The 21,721-nt window shown below is 40.8% G+C and overlaps 1 protein-coding gene across 1 annotated transcript in view; it reads left to right on the forward strand.

The window, feature by feature from the left end:
- Positions 1–21,721, forward strand: part of LOC102862159 (uncharacterized protein KIAA2012 homolog) — a 177,448-nt gene that overhangs the window by 117,684 nt on the left and 38,043 nt on the right. Inside the window, 1 exon segment of the mRNA XM_006889149.1 lies at positions 2,653–2,725. Coding sequence (XP_006889211.1) covers positions 2,653–2,725 — 73 coding nt within the window.

Raw genomic sequence — 21,721 nt, forward strand, 5'->3', positions numbered from 1 at the left:
AGGGTTCCAGTTTCTCCACAACCTCGCCAGCATTTGTTGCTTGCTGTTCTGTTAAATTTTGCTATTTTGACTGGGGTGAAATGATATCTCATAGTTGTTTGTTTTAATTTGCATCTCTCTTAGAGCTAGGGATTTTGAACATTTCTTCATGTGCTTATTAGCCATCTGAATGTCATTTTCGGTGAAGTGCCTGTTCATATCCTGTGCGCATTTTTCTATTGGATTATTTACCTTTATCTTGTTGTGGTGAACACATTAGTCTTTAAGATGGCATCATTGCTCTTCAGGACAACTCATAGCAACCCTATAAACAACAGATTGGAAACCTGCCCTCTCCTGTGTCATTCTCAAGATCTCCAACTTGATCAAGCAAATACAAAATACATGTAGATGCAAAATACAGAGATTCATCTTTTTGTACAAATGGTAGCATCTTGTTCAGTTTTGCTCTTTTTTTTTGTTTTTGTTTTACTTTTCATCTTGGAATTCTTTCTGTATCAATTCAAAAAGAGATAGATGCCTTGTTCTTTTCAATAGTTTTATAGTGTTCCATCATATATTTCCAGAACTTATTTGGTGGTCCCCTATTGATGGGGATGTGGGTTGTTTCAAATCCAGTGATCTTAGACAACCGTCATTTCATAGATGTGCTCGTACACCTAAAACATGAGAGTTTTTTGACACTTTTCTGAACAATTCACAACTGAATAGGCAGAATTCCAAACTAACACACTAATTCTAAAAGAGACTCACAAGAATATTCTCTCCAGGTCCCTGATGCTCTCAGCCTCCCTCTCCCCACCTGTGAAATGAGCAGACTTTTCCTAGCCCCTGAAAGCTTATAGCTGCATGTTGTTAAAACTCAGAAGCTTTGAGATTCTTCAAAAGGAGGAAGATATTTTTCCTCCCTTTCAATTTAATTTCCTGTTAGATTAAAAGGTCTTAAAAACAAGCTTTTTAAAAGAAATCCTATCTTTTCTAGTCTTGGCAATTATACTATGACTAAGGCAGCTTTCTCCTAAAATATTTTTTTCCCCAACCTTTCAATTTGCTCAGGGATGGATTTTCTTATTGCAAAAGGCTCACTATGCTTTGTTTTTAAAATGATAAATGCAAGGGAAAGAAGATGACTTGCCTATTTGAGTTTTTTCAAGGAAGAGTATTTCATCAGCTGCAAAAGCTAAGCTAACAACTAAGGAAAATGCAGGGTAAAAAGCCACCAAGTGAGGAAACTCAGAGGGGAATTAAAGAGAGTGTCAAACATTTAAATTAGCAGATAATTAATTAATTGTCTCTTCTTAAAGCAGCTTGGGGGTTGATAATAAAGTGGGAAGATGATTGTCACCAGAGGATGAGGATAACCAGGAATGATTTCCTGGGCTCTACGTGTCACATCTCATCCCCACAACTGAAGCAAATCTGTGGCTGGAACAGAGGTCCTTGTGTCAAAAGCCACGGCCTCATCAGAACAGATGGGCTTTGCTTGGGTCACAGAACCATTTTACCCGTTATGTTGCTTTGACAACTAAAACGCTGCTCTTCCAACATTCTCAAAAAGACCAGTGATTCTCAATCCTGGCTGCATACTGGAATCATTCAAGAAGTTAAAAAGGCCCCGACTCTCAGAGAGTTTGGCTTTCATTGTTTGCGGTTAGATCCTGGGAACCGTGTTTTGTAAAGCTCCTCCAGATAATTCTAACATGCAGCCAGAATTGAGTATCATGGTTACAGAGACTTCTGGAAGGTGGGATTACAAGCAGCCTGTGTGACTCAGGGAAAGAAAGAAGAAGGGGTTTAATGTGATAAGAGACCCAATCCATGGTAATCCTGGAAGAGGCACAAAAAGCCAGTCTGACCCTGTCCTCCCTGCTTTAAACCCTCGAGGCTTCGCTGTTGCTCTCAGGATAAAGACCAATGTCTGAGCTGCCTACAAAGCATTTCAGACCTGCCTCCTCCTTGCTCTTCCCGCTTCCCTCTGTCTCTGCTCCAGTCACACCAGCCTTCCTTCAAGTCCCTAAAGGTATCCAGTTGCCTTCTACCAGTGGTCCTCTGCCTGTGGCATTCCGCTCCTTTCTCTCACCCTCCATGGGACAAGTCTCCATCCAGATAAAAGACCGCCTAAGACTTGAAATGACACATTGTGACTTTTTTCTTTTTAAACTAAACAATACCATTTTGGTTTGATCATAAATGTGTGAAAATAGGCCTTGGCATTCTCTAACATTGCTATTTAATGGCAATCATTTAGGAAATGGGATTTTTTCAAGGGTCCTATCACTTCTTTTGCACAAATAATGTACCTGATACATGGTCTTGAGTTTGGTTTGTTTTTGCAAGCCATACAACCTCCTCAAACTTTAATTTCCTATGCGTTGTTATAAATATGAGCATGTCAATTAAAAAAAATACATGTATACATGTCTCCCAGAGGGGTGGTGGGAAGACAGCAGAGACCCTAACAGTGCTCAAATCTGGCACCACTACTGCTCAGTTAATTTGAGCCATTCACACTGAGAGCAGCTCCCTTGGTCATTTATGATAAAAGAAGGGGGGGAAAAATCACAAAAATCAGGTTCCCTGCAGAGCACAGGCCACAGGGGTGTTTGTGTCTATTTCATCTCATGTATCCTTTGTCGTGTGTTAATCTAACAGGAAAGTAGAGATGACCTGGACCCTTATGAAGAACCAGAAGAACCCCTGGAAGAAAATCATCAAGACAGTCAAGGTAGAGACAGTGGGTTGGGTTCTGTAGTTGTGTCACTGTAACTGCTGGGTGAACTCGGCATGGTTAAAAGATGTTCGTGGGGTTGACCCTTCCGTTTCCTTCTAGGTCATGGTTTAGGAGCTACACAGAGCCTAGTGCTAAGTTCAGATCTGATGACATCCTTAGTGCACCACAACTCAAATTTGATCCTTCACAATTGATCCCTTCTGATAGCACAGCCAAAGGAAATGAGTCAGATATTGTCGTCCTTAAGATTGTCATTGGCTATTTCTGGAAGTAGATCATCCCACTGTTCTTGCTAGGCTGTCATCCTCTACTTCCACGAGCACCTGCACACCCTGGGCGACCTTCCTGCTATTTGGAATAGCAGTAGTTCAGTGTCCCACATCATAGCAACACAAAAGTCACCGCCATGGTGGGAATGAGAAAGAAATGAGAGCATTCATGTAACTAGTCCCTTAACAAGCATTAAACTTGGCAGCTTGAATGTCACAATGAAAAGGTATCAACCTTCTCTAGGCCACAGTACCTCTCCATCTGTGATCGGATGCCAGCTCGCTCAGTCTCCTTTGGAACCCTGTGGGGAAGGAAATGGTGAGAACACACTGAAGATCAAGGTGCAAAACTCTGGCTTTGGAATTTCAACCTGAACTACATTTTTGTCTGTTTACATCTTTCCCCCTTTTTTCCTTTTAGTTTTTTCCTCAGAAATATTTCTCAAGACTAAATTGTCCAAGATATGTAGTTCTAAATAAGACAACCTTTTTTTTCCTTTCAGTTGGCATCCTGAACTCAGATAATTAATTTTTATACTCTGTTTTAAAAGATCTCACTGTTTCTAGACATCAGATAAGAAGATATCGTGGTAACCTGATCCCTGTGTTTGTTCCACCCTTAAAGCAGACTTTCTGCTAACTTGGGGCTCCTGTCACCTCCATTTTCAAAGTGGAATGACAATAGCCAGGGAAGTACTCTCGAGTCTTCAGATCTTCTATGTCATAAATCACACATGCAGAATTTGGACACTGATGAGGCTCCAAGGTCTCGCCCAAGTGCAGGGGAGGTCTTAAGGAGCACAGAATGTTGGCCAAATTTGAATGATGACGAAGTCAATCAAAACAGATCTCCTGCCTCATGACAAAGAGGCAGGCTCCAGCTGGGCTCCATAAAGGTTATTCAGAAAGTGAAACACCAGGGCAGAAAATGAAAGAACTTATCTGCCTGTCCTGAATGATAAATGCTAATGTGCGAGAAAGGATTTCAAGTCTTTGAAGGCAAAAAAGAGAGAGTACCAAGGAATTTTTTTTAAACAATTTGAGGATAAATTTCCATTCCCATAGGTCTGAAGGTCAATTGTCAGAATTTTCTTTTTCTACTCTAAAGTAAGTAGCCATCTCCATGGTTACAAGTGGCTAGGGCCATGCTTCCAGCAGTGAGTCTTGAACTTGCAGAGAGCACTGCATGCAAGGATTCCTGAGACATAACGAATCAGCAGCCTTCAAATCAATGAGAGTTTTGGAAATTGCTCTTATTTTAAACATAAACATTTCTTTCTGTTTTCTACCCCCTCTTCCACAAGTCCATGGAACTAATAAAACCTCAGTATCACACACATGCACATAAATTGCCATCAAGTCATAAATTCTGTTATGTGTATCAGAATATAACTATAATTTTCAGTGACTGATTTTTCAGAAGTAGAGTGCCAAACCCTTCTTCCAAGACATCCCAGATAAACTTGACTTCCAATCTTTACATTCATAGCCAATCATTAACTGTTTGCACCAAGGGACTCCTCCACGTCAATTTTTAAAATACCAAATCCATTCAGGCAGTATTTAGTTCTATTGTATATATGGTCACTATGCTGTGCTGGCCTAGTGGTAAAAAGCGCTGTGCTGCTAAAATAAACATTTATTTAAAAAAAAAAAAGCTGTGCTGCAATGCCAAAGGCAGGCAGTTTGAAGCCACCGTCTGCTCTGCATGAGAAGGACAGGCAGTCTCCTTCTATATGACTACGTGCCTCTGAAAACCTACTGGAGGGTCCACTATGGGTCAGTTCTGATTCGATGGTAGTCGATAACAGCAACGTGAGTCAGAAGAGACAGGATGGCACCTAACACCACCAGAACCACCTTATTACCATCAAGTCAGATCTGACCCATAGTGACCCTACAGGACAGAGCAGAGCGTCCCCACTGGGTTTCCAAGGCTGTAAGTTTTGCAAAAGCAGACTCCCGTGTCTTTCTCCCTGGAAGTGGCTGTTACTGTTGTCACGTTACTGCTCATTAGAACACTAGGCCGCTAGAACTACTGACTTTTCAGCTCTCACCTGAGTGCTTAATCGGTGTGCCACCAGAGTGACTATGAATCTGAATTGGCTTGACAACACCAGGTTTTGTCTTTTTAATGACTGCTCTTGTTTCTTTCAAGTCAAGTAGTTTTCAAGTCTCAGTGGACATCAGAATTGTTGAAATAAAGATTTCTAGGCCCTACCTCAAGAGTTTCTGTTTCCTAGTTTGGGGCTGTAACTAAAAATAGAACTTGAATTTTAATAAGTTCTTAGTTGCTACTAATTCTTGCTCTTGTGAGGTTTGGTTGAATCTTCTGCTTACACCTTCCTTTTGCTTAAGGCCAAGCAATCCGAACAAGGCGGCCCCACCTGTAGGCTGTGTTCATGATTACAACTTCATAACCTGTTAGAAGAAGAGATTAGAGGAAGTGGCCTGCATGGTCCCTAATGAGCAGTAACTGGGGAATAAACAATTAGCAGGATATGTTGAATCCATCAGAAGTTAATGTGTTATTTCCATTCTTTCTCTTCTGCCAGAAAAGAAAGGTTCAGAGCTTTACTGCTTTAACCTAAAAAAAAAATTTTTAAAAATGGATGTAGCATCTCTCCTGCTCAGAAGTAAGAGAGAGGGTCACAGTTAGCCCACAGCTGCCTTTTAAGGGCATATCAGGAACATTTACCTATCTCCTCTGAGGCAAAGAAGCTGTTTCTTGCTTGATGCCAGGCTAAACCTAGAGTGGCTTTTGCTACCCAAAGGCAGCGGAGGGACAATGGGCACTGGGGGACAGTGATCACTCTCTGATATACGTGGGTGATTGCTCTATTTTAACATTTCCTCCCTCTGGAAACAAGCCGTCACAATTGTTAATGTCGTTGCCATGTGCCCTGGAGTCGGAATGGATTCATAGCTAACCCTCCAGCTGGTTTTCAAAAACTGTTAATCACACAAGAATAGATGGTCCACCTTTCTCCTGTGGAGCAGCTGATGATCTCGAACCACCTGCCTTTCCATTTCTCTCACTCATATTACCTCATTAAGCTCAGTGGGTCTTGTCTTTGCCACAAAAACAATGCATATTTAGCTGTCCGGTTCCTGGATCACTTGAAAAGACAGGTATCCTTACTTCCTCTATTGGTCTTTGTGGTGCTAATGGAGATGGGGGAGGAGGAAGTAATGCGTTTGTAAATTTGCCTGATAACCTTTAAAAGAGTAAAGGCTTCTGTGAGGTATGATTTCCATGGCCCTAATGGGAGCTGCCTGGGGTAGCAGGCTCTCTGCTTTGAAAACAAACCCTTTATTAAGAAGCAGCTGATGCAGTCTGGCTGGAGCTTCCCCTCCCCTTGGAGCCCGGAAATCAATTCAATTCCACACAGGCTTGTTAGTTGACCACTAAGTACTATGTCCATTTCTTGGAGGCAAGGTCTATGCCTTAGCCAGGCCTAGTAGACATTCCACACAAGAATGAATGAATCAAATGAAGGAAGGAAAGAATGTAGTGGAATCAAGAGGTTCACAGACAATAAAACAAAGCTCCCTACTCTAAGGGCTTACAGTGAAAAGTTTGGCTTGGGGCAAGGCACACTCCCTGTTGGGAAATCATTCTCTAACTGGGTATATCCAGAGCCGGGAACAGGGACCTGCACATTTGCCACAGACATCAAAGCAGCCCCAGGGGTGGCCTATGACTAACCCTGATTGGTGAGGACTGGCGTGTGGAGGGGGCTGGCTTTGCTGGCTTTTGGGTGAACAGCCCAGATGCCCATTAAGCTAATAACTCACAACTCACTGCTGCCAAGTTGGCTCCAGTTCATGCTGAACAGCCCCACCAAGTTTCCAAAGCTATAAATTAAAACACGAGAAGACTGCCCATCTTACTCCCTCGGAGACGCTGGTGGATCTCAACAGCCAGACACAGGCAATCTTTAGGTTAATGATGCAGCTCACTAGGTACTACACCCGGAAAGCTCCCAATTTAACCTGACAATGCTGATCCAATCAGTGGCCAATGCGCCAAGTAATTTATCACAGGGGAGCTGGGCTGTTGAGACTGGCGGTTTTGTTAGAAGCACTAATCCAAATGCTTTATATCTAGAACCTAGGAATTTATTAAAAATACAAAATCTGGGGTCCTACGACATATCCGTTGTTGTTGTTTTGTGCTGTCAAGCCGACTATGACTCATAGTGATGATGTAAATAATAGATCAGAACCTTGCCCTATTCTCAACAAACCTCACCATCTCTGACATACCTGACCCCATTGTCACAGTCACTGTGCCAATCCATCTCATCCAGGATCTTCCTCTCTTGCACTGACCCTCTACCCTTCCTAGCATGACGTCTTACTCCAAGGACTGGTCCCTCCTAACCAACATGCCCAGTGTATATGAGACAGAGTTTCAAAATCCTTGGCTCCAAGGTTCACCTTCTCCAGGACACACCTGTTTGTTCTCTTGGCAGTCCATGGTATGTTCAACACTCTTCTCCAGCACCACAAGTCAAAGGCTTGGATTCTTTGTCGACCTTAGACTGCCTAGCTCTTAGATGCATAGCAAGCAACTGAGGAGATCATGGTCTGAATCAGGCAGACCTTAGTCTCTAGATGGACATTGTTGCTCTTTAGACTCTGGAGGGGTCCTTAACATCAGACTTTCCTAAAGCAACTTTTATTTTGCTTTCCTGACTGCCGGTGCCAAGAGTGTTGATTATGGATCTAAGCAAGATGAAATTTTAATTATGTCAATCTTTTCTCCATCTATCATGATGCTGTCAATTGACCAAGTGGTAAAAATCTTTGTTTTCTTGATACTGAGATGCAATCTATATTGAAAACTGCAGGAAAAGCTTCTTCAAGTCCTCAATTTCAGCAAGTAAAAGGGTATGTCTTCTGCATAACACAGGCTGTTGATGACTTTTCCTCCAATCCTGATGCCACATTCTTCTTCATAAAGTCCAGCTTTCCAAACGATCAGTTCCACTTATAGATTGAAAGGGAGAAATAATACATCCCTGATACTCTCCTTTCTTGATTTTGAACCTTGCTCTGTTCATATGACAACTTCCTGGTCTAGGTATAGGTTTTTCATGAGCACAATCAAGTGTTCTGGGATTCCCATTCATCTCAATATTAGCCAAAATTTACTGTGATCCACAAAGTTAAATGTCTTTACATAGTCAATAAAACACAAATAGATACCTTCTGGTAATCTCTGTTTTCAGCCAAGACCTATCTGACACTGACAATGATATCCCTAGTGCCCTAGCCTCTTCTAAACCCAGTTTGGATTGCTGGCAGTTCTCTGTTGATCTATTGTTCTAGTCCTTGTTGGGTAATCTTCAGCAAGATTTTGCTTGCATGTGATATTAGTGATACTGTTTTATACTGCCCACACACTGCTGGATCATCATTTTTGGGAATGGGAATAAATATTGATCTCCTCCAGATCTCTTGGCACAACCTGGTGAGCACATCCAAGGCTAAATCTGTTTATTGAAATATGCCAACTAATATTCCATCAATTCTTGGGGCCATTTTTTTGCCAATCCCTTCAGAGCAGCTTGAATTTCCTCCTTTATTACCATTGCTTCTTGATCATCATATACTATTTCAAGAAATTATTGTGTGTCGGCCAATTCTTTTTTGATACAGTGACTGTGCATTCCTTCTTTCTTCTTTTGATGCTTCCAGGGTCATTCAATAGTCTGCCCATAGCATGTTTAAGTGTTGCAAATTGAGGCTTAAATTTGTTCTTCAGTTTCTTCATCTTATGAAATGCTGAGCAAATTCATCCCTTTTGATTTTCTGACTCCAGTTCTTTGTGATATAATACTTTGCTTTATCTTTGCAAGCTGCCCTTTGAAATCTTCTGCTCAACTCTTTAAATTCCTGTTTTCTTACCTTTGTTTTGTCTTCTCAGCATTCTAGTGCAATGTTCAGAGTCTCTTCTGACATCCATCCAGTCTTTTCTTCTTCTGTATTTGTAAAGAAGCATTCTTCATGGATAATATTAATATATATGTGTTTATTTACAAAGTCTGTACATATTGTCTTCACACTAGATCTTTCCCATTTCCTTCACCATTCCCCACGCCCCATCAAATTGTGTGACCCTACGATTAACCTTCCCAACCCCCGCCACCACCACCACCCCACCCATCCTCAGCCCTCTGCTCCCACCCTCCTACCCCTTGGATCCTCATACTCATTCTACAATAATAGTCTTATACAGTATTTGTCCTTATGGGACTTAGTTATTTCACTTAGCATAACACTCCCAAGTTAATTAGTAATTTACAAAATCATTCCTCCTACGTGCTGCATAGTATTCCATTGTGTGAATGTACCATAATTTCTCAATCCATTTGATTGTGATTGGACATTGGGCTGTTTCCATGTTCCTGCAATGGTGAATAGCACTGCTATGAATATTGGTGTACAAATTTCTGTTTGTGCCTCAGTTCTCTTTCTCTCAGTGCATATTCCAACCAGTGGAATACCTGAGTTATATGGAATTTCCATGTTCAGCTTTTTGATCTCATATCTGTTTTTGAGATTTTTTTAAATTCAGGTGGAAGAGACTCAAGGTCATATTTTGGGTATTGTGGATTTGTTTTCCTTTTCTTTAGCTTCAATCCATAGTCAGCAACTGGCCTAGTTTTCACAGCTGATATTGAGCTTCACCAACAATTGTTTCCACAGATATAATCAGATTCCTGTGTAACCCATTGGGTGAAGTCCTTGTATATAGTCACCATTTTTGTTTTTTATAAAGGATATTTGCAATAAATAAAGCATTGATTGTACAAAATTCTATCATTATATTTCCAACCTCATTTCTGTCACCAGATCCATATTTTCTAACTAATTTCTTCCTTGTTTCCAACTTTTTTATTCCAGTCACTAATTATTGTTAATAAATCTTGGTTGCATAGTCAATCAATTTCAGACTGCAAAAGTTAGTAGAAATCTATTTCTCCTTATTTGGATCTAGTTGTTGGCGCATATATTTGCATGATAGAGGTATTAACCAATCTTCTTTATATGCAAATGGATATTATCCTTTCACTCAGAACATTGTATTTCCAGATTGATCTAGAAATGGTCTATTTTACTATGAATGAGACCCCATTTTTCCTCACTTTCTCATTCCTGGAAGAGTACATCAGATTGTCTGATTTAAAATGGCCCATGCCAATGCATCTCAGCTCGTCAATGCCTAGTATTTTATTATTTATGTATTGCATTTCTTTTTAACAATGTTCAATCTTCCTACATTCATACTTTGCACATTCCACGTTCCAATTATTAGTGGCAGTTCGCAACCATCCCTCCTCATTTTGTGTTTCCAATATGAGGTCTCCTGTATTGGGCAACACAACAGATCTACTCATGTCTTAACAGGATCTCCAAGGGATTCATCTGTCCATTACCGTATGAATCCAATTCAAAGTCATCCTAGAGGACAAAGCAGAACTTGCCTTTCAAGTTCCCAAGATTGTAGATCTTTACAGGAGGAGATTGGTGTGTTCAGTCTACAGATCTATTGATTAGTAGCTGAGTGCTTTCACTCCTGAGCCACCATGGACCCCTACAAGGTTCTTTACAGAATTCACTGCCATCAAGTTGATTCCACTTTTAGTGACCCTCAGCAGGTTTCTGAGGCTGTAAATAGAAATGGGAGCGGACTAAGCCCATCTTTGTCCTGCTGAGTAACTGGCGGATTTGAACCACTGACTGTCTGGCCACAGATTTCACACAGAATGTGCTATATCCTCCAAGAGTGTGGTAGGTCATGCAGTTGAGAACTAGCTCAAGTGACTATTCCTCACTGACAGAGGTCTCAATCACCTCAGCTTCTCCAGAAAATACCAAAATTCACCTTCCAATCTTTCTTTCTTTCTCATCTTCTATGCTTCAATGACCTTGAATACTTCCTGCTAAAAAGAAAAACAAGCTCCTTGGCATCATGGCGAAGACAGCCACCAGGGTTCAACCACTAGATCCAGGCCTTTCTACGTCTTCAATCAATGATTCTATGAATGGTGGATCTTTCATGCACTTGGTAAAATTTACTGATCCCTTCCTAGGTTCCAGGCCTCCATAAATGGATATGAGGTATTCTTTATGGAGCTCCTGCTTCAGTGGGTGGAGGGGAAGGAAAAGTGCAGGCATGGACACAGATGAAAGGATAAGGAAAACCCAAAGAGGACTACCTGGAGGAGGTGAAAACTGGCATGAAGAAGGGGATGATCCCAAGGACCTCAGAAATCAAACTTGCATTCTGGGTGAGATGCAAAGTCCTTTGTTATTATTCTGTTACTGTCCTGTTATGGAGCCAAGCTGTGTCCCTGTAATCCTTTATTTGGAATGCATTCATCCACATGCAATGAAGGCATTGAGACTGAGTTAGCAGTTCACACACATTGTGTTTCCTCTAAGTTATCTTGGTTCATTTTTATGAGCCCTAGAGAATAAGCTCTCCATGATCCCCATTTGCCACATAAGTAGAGGCATGGACAGGCTATGCCATGTGTCCTTGGTGGTTAAGCTGGGTGGTGGTGAGGCTTAAATTCACACCCTGGTCTGACTGACTGCTCGACCCTGTCTGCAGAGATTGTGTCTTCTGGTTAACAGCTACCAAGGCAGGTTTACTGACCTGGATACTTGTAGGGGGAGAGAGAGAGGGGGAGAGGGAGAGGGAGAGGGAGAGGGAGAGGGAGGGAGGGAGGGAGGAAGGGAGAGAGAGAGCAGAAGAGAATTAAGAGGAAGTAAAAGTTACAGAAATCCTTTTAAAAAATTAATAATAACAAAATGTGTTGCTATTGAGTCAGAACCATTTGTAGCTGACCTTCCAGCAAGTTTCCAAGGCCATAAATTGCACAGGAGAAGATTCCCCATGTTTCTCCCCCCAGAGTGCTGGTGGGCTCAGCCTTTGAGTTTGCTGTGCAACTCCCAGTGGATGATGCCACCAGAGCTTCTAAATAATAATGGGCCGTAAGTTGGGGAAGAGATGAGAACAAGAGGGCCAGCTGGCCCCTGTCTCTATCTCTGTAGCAGGACATATGTCTACTTTAGATGCCCAGGACTACGTAAAGAATGTACTTCTCTAGCCTAACTTGGCATTTGTTGCTATTGTTAACTTCAATAGTACAGCTCCAGGATCCCTGTGGTGCCTGCTTGCCAGGGAGGCCCCTGCCAGGCCTTCTCTATCACGTCAAGGTAGTCCCTCACATGTTGCCTCTGATGACCTTAGAAATAGACTCAAGGCTCCAGGAAGGTCTCTCCCCAGAAGGGTCTGTTCCACAAGTCTGTAGGTCTGTCGAATCTTTTGGTCTTTTCTTTCTCTCTCTGTGGTAGCTTGTGATGTCTCTACATGCTGGGACCTCCTGTTTCCACGGTTTCCATGCCTAGGTGAAGACTGACAGAGCTAGATCTGAAAGTCTGGAAAACACGCAGACATAGACCTGAGGGAAGCAGTGGGAGGCTGACAAATGGGAAACAACCCTGGAGTGTCACCCTAACAATTTAGACTTTAAAATTTGACTCATTTTCTTTGGGTTAGTTTCCCATATGTAGTCATTTGAAAGAGGTGGTGGTTGTTGTTGTTATATGCCATCAAGTCACCTGCAACTCATAGTGACCCTATGTACACTAGCTCTGAACCCTGCCCTATCCTGAGCCAATCTCATCATTTCCGGTACACCTAATCCCATTTACCCAATCACTGAGTCTATCTGTCTCGTCCTGGGTCTTCCTCTCCTGCAATGTTCCTCCACTCTCCCAAGCATGATGTACCTCTCCAAGGATTGGTCCCTGCTGGCCACATGCCCAAAGTATATAAGACAGAGCCTCAAAATCCTTGCCTCCAGGAAGCAGCCTGGTTCCACCCTCTCCAGGACAGACTTGTTTGTTCTCCTGGCAGTCCACGATATGTTCAACACCCTTCGCCAGCACCGCAACTCAAAGGCATCAATCCTTCTATCATCCTCAGTTACTGTCCAGCTTTCAGGTACATACCAAGTAACTGGGAACACCACGGCCTTAATCAGATACATATCTGTCTCCAGAATGACATCATTGCTCTTTAATACCCTAGAGAGGTCCCTGACAGCAGAGTTTCCCAATGCAATTCATCTTTTTATTTACTGTCTGCTGGCGCCAAGATTGTTGATTGTGGAACCAAGCAAGCTGGAGTTATCAACAATCTCAATCTCTTCTCCATCCATCATGAAGCTCCCAATAAAAGGGAACTATTTTGGGGCACTTGCATGAAGCAAGCCACAGTGCTTTATGTTGTTGTTGTTATTGTTGTTGTTAGGTGCCACTGAGTTAGCTTGCATTTATAGTACCTTATGTTCAACAGAACAAAACTTTATCCAATCTTATGCCATCTTGACAATCTCTGCTGTGCTTAAGGCCATTGTTGAAGTCACTGTCAATCCATTTTATCCTCACCATGATCCTATGAGGTAAAAGTGCATTAACTATTTCACAGATGAGGAAATTGAGGCTCAGAGAAGTTAAGTAACCTGCCTATGGTCACACAGCCAGTAAGTGAAGGAATGGGGACATGAACTCAGATTTCTTTGACTAGAAGACCCTTGGCTCTTTAAAAGTTGTAACTGTACCCATGTGTTTCTGATTAGGAAATAGTTTAAAGGAGAAGAAAGTGCCACAAAAGTATGGGAGTGTGATTTTTAAAGCTAGCATAAATTTGGAGATTACTTAGAATCTCTAGGAATTCTTTTATCTTACAATAAAGAAAACTAAGGCCTAGAAGCCAGGAGAATTATTCAAAGTCATAGCTGATTATTAAAACCATTGAGTGTTGTGTTTAGTTTTATTTCCATTTAGTCTGGAAGAGCAGACTAAAGAGAAATTCCTGGCTCCAAGGAAGGAATAAACACCTCCAAACAAACAAAAAAACCCCAAACAACTAAAACCCCAACACCTCTGTTACCACCTCACCCCAGGACTATAAAGTAGAACTTTCTTATAGAGTTTTCTTCACTATAATATTTTCAGAATTAGATCTCCAGAACTTTATTTTACAGTCTGTCTACTGGTAAGTTTGAACCATCTACCTTTAGGTTACCAAACGAACAAAAATATTGTGTGCCAACAGGGGCCTTAAATTCCTCCAGAAAGAACAACATAATGGCTATCTAGCCTGTGCAAAGAAGGGAGGAAGCAACAGGTTTTGAAAAGCTACTTCTAAAGCTACAGAGAAAATAGGGGCATGAAGTGCCTGCCAGGAGTGTAGGGGCTATCAGCTCGCACAGGAGTCTACCTCTGGAAGGGTGAACTACAGCAAAGGGCAACCTCGAGGTGTGGGTCTGGCACTTCTCACTCCAGACTTTGCTCTGCTTGGAGCCTACACAGCGCTGCACCAGCCAGACTCTTCCACCCACAGTCCTTAGAGCTGAGTTCAGAATTTTCTGCTGGTTCACACACTCTGGTTCTGCTCTAGTTTTCCTTCTGGAAAGTACCTCCAAGTTCTGCTCCATAATGGTATGTCCTTCAGAATATTCCTAGCTTACTCCCACTAAGCCCAAGATGGACTGAGAAGTCCCCAGAATTCTAGGATCCGGTTCCTACCCCTTAATTCAGAATGTTCTCTCCACCTCCCACATTGCTCATGTAGGATCTAAATGTGTTGAAATAGAAAAGCAGTTGAAACTAGGAAAAAGGACAGTAAAAGAAAGGAAATTTATAGACCAATCTCACTTATAGTCAAAGGTAAAAAAAAATCCAAAAAAAAAGCAAATATTTATGTTTATATCTTTATAAAATAAACAAAATACAAAAAGACATAACTAAATTCTACTCACATGAGGACTTCAAAGAGTTGCTACATTTAAAAATAAGTTTATTTTAGAAAAATTAATTTATTGAGTCACACCAAAAGGTTAGAGGGGAAAAAGCTTTAGGGTCATCTCAAAAGATATAAAAAAATAAATTTCATGAAATTCACACACTTATGATTAAAAAATTTTCAAGTAAGGAATAAAAGGGTATCTAATATTGACAAAGTATCTATCAAAAAGAAACTTCTTGGGGGGAACAAAGGAAATGAGAAAGGTCTGGTGTGAAAAACAATGTATGTGAATTTTATAAATAAACCAGTGTAAAATTAGAAAAAATGACCTTAAAAGCCTCTAATACGTATCCTGTTTTAAAGATAGGTCTTTACAAGCATTCTCTTTAGAAACAGGAATAAGCCAAGGATGCCCTCTATCACTGCTCCTGTCTCTGCACTGTAAGCACAGTCAGCCCAGTCCTAGCCAGCACCACATGTACGGAAAACTCATAGGATTCTACGGAAAAGCCATTAAAAGATGAAAGGTTTCAGCAAGCAAGCTAAATACAAGTCAATACAGTCAATACACAAAAATTGTAGAAAAAGAAATTGTGTTTCAAAACCTTAAACACAATTTAAAATGTAACACTAAAAATTGTTGTTGTTATTAAAGAAAACCCTATAAAGGTACAAACATTAATAGAATAGCACAATAAATCCCAGATACCTCTCTTTTAGCCAATATTTGTCACCAGCACCCCCACTTCCCTTACCCCTCCCAATATCATTTTGAAGATTTGCATCCTCTTACCCATGTATATATACTTCACTACAAAATAACTCATTGCCTTCAAGTTGATTCCAGTTCCTGACAAGCCACCCATCTAGTTTCCAAAGCTGTAAATCTTTATGAGAGGAGACTGCTCATCTTTCATGCAGGAGCAGATGGTGAATCAAACCACTGATCATTTTTCTCTGGTGGCTTGGTCATAAGGAATTGTGCTGCCAACCCAAAAAGCACACAGTTCGAATCCAGCAGCTGCACTTCTAGAGAAAGATGAGCAGTCTCCTCCCACACGATTTACTGCAGCTGAAAACCTGCTGGAAGGTCAGCTATGAGTCAGATCTAACTCAGTGGTACACAACAACAACTACATGATACACTCCACCACCAGAGTTGCTTCTTTACTGCACACCACTAAAAGATAAGAAGGAACTCTTGGGGAGGGGGAACCATACTACTGTTGTTGACCGCCTTCAAGTCGAGCACAACTCAGACCAACCCCAAAGACAAAAGGCCGGAAGCCCCTCTACAACTATTGACATTTATCAAAGTTCATAGACTTTCCAGAGGCATGTTGTTTAGGAAGTGGATGCCACTCCTGCTTCTAAGACCATACCATTATTATTGCACATAAATTAGAACAATCAGAATTAGAACAATTTTTTAATGTAACTGGATATACAATGTCCAAATATCTAATTGTCTCACTTTATTATAATTGTTTTAAAGTTGTTTGTTTGCAACTCCTTGACATGGCCTTTTCATCTCCATGAATTATAAGTCTCTACTACTTCTTTTTTTTCCCTCTTAGAATTTATTTTTAGGAAATTGAGCCTCTTGACCTACACAATTTCCCAGAATCAATATTTTGCTAATTGCATCCCAGTGGTATAATTTAATATGTTTCCCTGTCCTCTGTATTTCCTACAAATTAGTACTTGGATCTGGAGGCTTGGTCACATTCAGATTTGGTCTTTCCTTTGGTAAAACCACTTCAAAGAAGGTGCTATATTTTTCCATCGAATCATTATTTACTTGTCTCTCTCTTGGTGGCGTTAGCAACTAGTGAGCAATTAAGTTATTAAAGATTGCAAAATAGTTATACTGAAATTCTATCATTCTTCATTTACTAGTTGGAAAACTTACAAACTTTTCCTCATTTACTATTTAGTTCTTCAGTGATACAGTTTCCTTAGAAAACCCAAACCCTGGCATTGAGTCACTTCTGGCTCATAGATAAGCCTCCATCAGCAGCAGAAGACCTACCTCATCAGTCTCTCTCAGAGCAGCTGGTAGATTCGAACCGCCGACCTTTCAGTAAGTGGCACAGTTTACACAGGAAGGCAGAATATGACAATCAATCTGGAACAAATCCATTACCTTCCGGCTCCAGTCTCCTACCTGGAACTTGTGTGGGCGGGAGCGGAGCCAAGTGGGTCAGGAAGATCAGGACGTGCAGTGCAGCTCGCCTTCTCCCACACGCTGGGCCTGTCGCTCTCCCTGCTTGCTGTTCAGTACTTGCCGGTCAACAATCCCAAGAAGCGGGAATGAGAATGGTGCTTTCCCCGCCCCAGGCTTCCAGGACATAGTCTGAGGCAAGAGGGTGGGTGTGCGGGTCCTTCACACTTCATCCCTTCTGCCCATCACAACATACAAAGAAACTACACTGGAATTTTCCAAACAACTTTTATTTCCTCAAAATCTTCCTTAACCCTATGGAACAAGAAGGGAGAACGTAGAAGGAGGGAGGAAAATGTGCTCCAATGAATGAATGAAAATCCAACTTTTCTGTAAACTTCTGTTAAAATCATACTTTAATGTTTCACGGAGCTCTAGTGGCCTAGTGGCAAGAAGGGGCACTGTAGTCCCCAAAACACCTTTCAAATTCACCAGGTGCTCCACGGAGGAGGGCCATCTCCTGTGCCAGGTGGATTCGACTTGACCATTCACAATAAGGAAAAAAAAAGTAAATTAAACAAATATCTCAGTCTTTTCCTTTATTTACCACTTTATATAATGAATTAGTCCTCTAAGAGCTTCCAACAGTGATCTAATTTTATTCTTAATTATGATTGTGAGCTCATCAATTTAAATATATGAAAATGTAATTTTAAAATGTAACTTTTATAATAGGAATATATTACGTATTGTGTGTGTGTGTATGTGTTGTCATGTTCTATCGAGTTGGAAATGACTTACAGTTGACCCTCCAGCAAGTTTTCAGAGGCAGTAAATCACATGGGAAGAAACTGACCATCTTCCTCCTATAGAACAGCTGGTAGATTTGAACCATGTGCCTCTGGGGTGGCATTCAACCTCTTACCCCTAAGCCACCAGAGCTCCCATTAAGCCCGGATAGCATAATGCTCCGCTACTAACCAGAAGGTTCAGCTACTAACCAGAAGGTTGGTAGTACAAACACACCCAGTATCTCCCCAGGGAGATGATCTGATGTGCTGATCTTACAAAAATTTCAGCTAAAAAGCCTATGTGACAGTTCTACTCTGTCACGTGTGAGTTGGAATCAATTTTATGTCATTCAATAACAACTGTAATAAATTTAACAGAAAATGTAGGAGATAGTTTGGTGAAAAAAATTATAAACTGTTATTATAATAAATTAAAATTTAATATATATAATGTTCTATATATTACTAGGGAGCCCTGATAGCCTTAGTAGGTTAGAAGTTGTGCTATCAACAGAAAAGCAAGCAGTTCAAATCTATCAGCTGCCTTAAGGGAGGAAGATGGGTACCCTCCTCCCAGGCAATTTACAGCTTATAAAAACTTGCTTAAAGGTCAGTGAAGAGTCAGTTTCGACTAGATGCACATAACAACATAACTGCTATATTTAATGTTCATAAAGATAGTGAGTGTCATAAAGATGGTTATTTTCACTAAATTAACATATAAGTGCAGTGTCATTTCAATTTCTTTTTTCTTTGTTTATCTATTTCTGTGTGTTTCATTCCAATTTTTTAAAAAATCTCCAGATGACTTTTTGGTAAAACAGAATAAATTGATCTTAAAATTTACAAAGTAGGACAAAAATAATAACCAATACAAGTTGGAAGGGAAACAAAGAGGAGAGTTTACCCTGCCAAATATAAAAAAAATTAATAGAAGGCTATAGTATTTTTTATTTTTTTATTTCCATTCATTCATTGTTGCACATTTCCCTCCCTGCCCAACCCCCACCTAGTTCACTTTTCTCTTTGAAAAAAAAAATTCATTGTTGTACAATTCTCCCCACCCCACCTCCACCCCCCTGCTCCACTTTACTATGCAGCTCTTATTCTGGACTGTTGTCATGCAAATAATACCTCATCATATGTTCCCTGTAAGCAGATCTTTCCCTCATCTGTTTCAATGCACTGTATACTATTTATCCCCTCTTTTCTTAGTTTCCCCCAACCCCGATGTTAGTCCTGTTTTGTAACAGTGGCATTATGCAGTATTTGTCCTTTTGTGACTGAAATATTTCACTTCGCATAATGTCCTCCAGGGTCACTCATTTTGTATTGTATTTCATGAGTTCCTTGTTTTTCAATGCAGCATAGTATTCCATAGTGTGAATATACCACAGCTTCTCTATCCATTCTTTGTTGATGGGAACTTGGGTTGTTTCCCTCTTTTTACTATGTGAATAAAGCAGCAATAAACCTAAGCGTGCATATATCTGTTTGAGTGGCAGTTCTGGTTTCTTTAGGGTATATTCCCAGTAGTGGAATTGCTGGGTCAAATGGTATCTCTATTTGCAACTTTTTGAGATAGTGTCATACAGCCTTCCATAGTGGTTGTACCATTTCACACTCCCACCAACAGTGAATAAGGGTTCCAGTTTCTCCACAACCTGGCCAGCATTTGTTGTTTGCTGCTCGGTTGATTCTTGCTATTGTTACTGGGGTGAGATGATATCTCAGTTGTTTTGAGAAGGCTATAGTATTGACTTAGGAAGAGACTGAAGGAAATAGAAAAACCAGAATTTAATGTATGAGTATCAGAAAGCTTCATATGTTTTTAAAGTGATGTCATAAAACAGTAGGAAAATGATTGTGAAACTTCACCTCACATATTCTGGTCATGTTGTTAGGAAGGGCCAGTCCTTGGAGAAGGACATAATATTTGTAAAGGTAGAGGGTCTGCATAAGAGAGGAAGACTTTCAACAAGATGAATTGTCAAAGTAATTGTAGCAATAGGCTGAAGTTTGTCAACATCCTTGCCTCCAAGAGCTGTCTGGTTTCACTTTCTCCAAGATAGGCTTGTTTGTTTTCTTGGCAGTCATGAGATAGCCATCACTTCCAACACCACAACTCAAATGCAACGATTCTTCTTCTGTCATTCTTTATCATTATCCTGCTTTCAAATGCATAGCAAATAATTGAGAAGATCATGGCTTAAATCAGTGCACCTTAGTTTTTAAACTGACATCATTGCTCTTTATCACTTTGGAACAGTCCCTGACAGCAGATTTTCCCAATGCAATGTGTCTTTTGTTTTCTTACTGGAACCAAAGGTGTTAATTGTGGATCCAAGTAAGATGAGATTATTGATCACTTCAATCTTTTCCCCATCTATCATGATGTTGCTTATTGGCCCAGTGGTGAAGATTTTTTGTTTTCTTGATGTTGAGATGTAATCTGTATTAAAGGCTGTAGTCTTGATCTTTTGCAGCAAGTGCTTCAAGTCATCCTCACTTGAGCTAGCAAAGGTGTGTCATCTTCATAAAGCAGGTTGTTGATGATTCTTCCTCTAATCCTGATACCATGTTCTTGAGGTAACTAGTTATACAGATTTAAAAGTCTTACATTATGAAATACATATCAAGTCTGTTCAAGGTCTAATTCTGAATAAACTTCAAAATTGTTAGACTGTAGGATATTATCTTTAGAAATCTGGGAAAGAAAAAAATTTTTTTATCCATGATTACAAAACACAAACCATAATAAGGATTATTGATGAATCGAATGTATTATAACTTAAGCCTTGATAGAATGAAGTAAACAAAATTATAGTGCCACAGATTCGAAAAGGGTATCTTAATTCACCTAACCAACGAGTATTAGTATCAGAGTTAGTATACAGTGAGAACTTCAACAAACAGGTATGGGGAAAAATAGTCAAAAGAAAAACAGGTGAAAGATATGAACAGTTTTAATAGAAAACTCAAATAAATGAAATTACATTAAAAAGTTTAGCTTTGATATCCATGAGGAAAATTCAAGTTAAAAAAGCAAAGAGAATTGGCTTTGTAAACTTTGTTTCAAATAATTTGAAAAACTAAGAAACAAAAACCTGTAAAATACCTTTGTAAACAAATAAACTTTTAAAACCTCCAAGAAATAGCATTTTCTATGCATCAGTTTTACAGAAGTTATAAAGTTGTAAATATTTATTACTGATAATTATATTAAGTGGTAAAACTTCAGAATAATTTTTAAATTGCAATATAATTTAAGATGCACATATTGGCAATTCAACCATTTCACTCCCAGGTACACCCAAGAGAAACTCACGCAGTAAGTGTCCCTGCAACATTGTTTGTAAATACAAAAATCCTGAAACATTCAACAGTAAGAATAAACAAATTGGACGGCCCCGTCCCCTTCTGGGCGCGCCTCTCCCAGGAAGCGCCTGGCGTCCGGCCGCTGGGCGCGTGCCCGTCGGGTCGCCGCTGTCTCCTTGGCTGTTGGGGTGGCGTCCGAGGTCCGGGCCGGACGCCCGAGGTCACCTCGCTGCAGAGGCCAGCTTTTCCCTTGGAACAAAGTGGCGGAAGTTCTGCACGCTGAGGTGGAGTTCAGCCGGCGAGGAGGTGGCGCCTCCTGGGTGCCGCGGGGTCTAGGCGCCGGGGACTGGACAGAGTGGACAGCACCCCCTGCCCGCACGAGGCGTCCATTCTGAGAGAAGACGCAGCAACAGAAGTGAATCAACTGTGCGCTTACTGCTTCTGTGGCGTGGAGACCACTCGTGTGGACCTGGGTGCCTTAGAGTTCAATGGCCTGTCCTCCTGGCGTGCCTCTGGGTGGACTCGAACGGCCAGACTGCTGGTTAGCAGCCGAGCGCAGTCATCATTTGCACCACGTGGGGAACCCCTCCTGTTTAGCATCCATTCAGTTGA

This window comes from Elephantulus edwardii, unplaced genomic scaffold (genome assembly GCF_000299155.1).
Source record: "Elephantulus edwardii isolate Elephantulus edwardi_28Jun2011 unplaced genomic scaffold, EleEdw1.0 scaffold00075, whole genome shotgun sequence".
NCBI classification, from domain to species: Eukaryota; Metazoa; Chordata; class Mammalia; order Macroscelidea; family Macroscelididae; genus Elephantulus; species Elephantulus edwardii.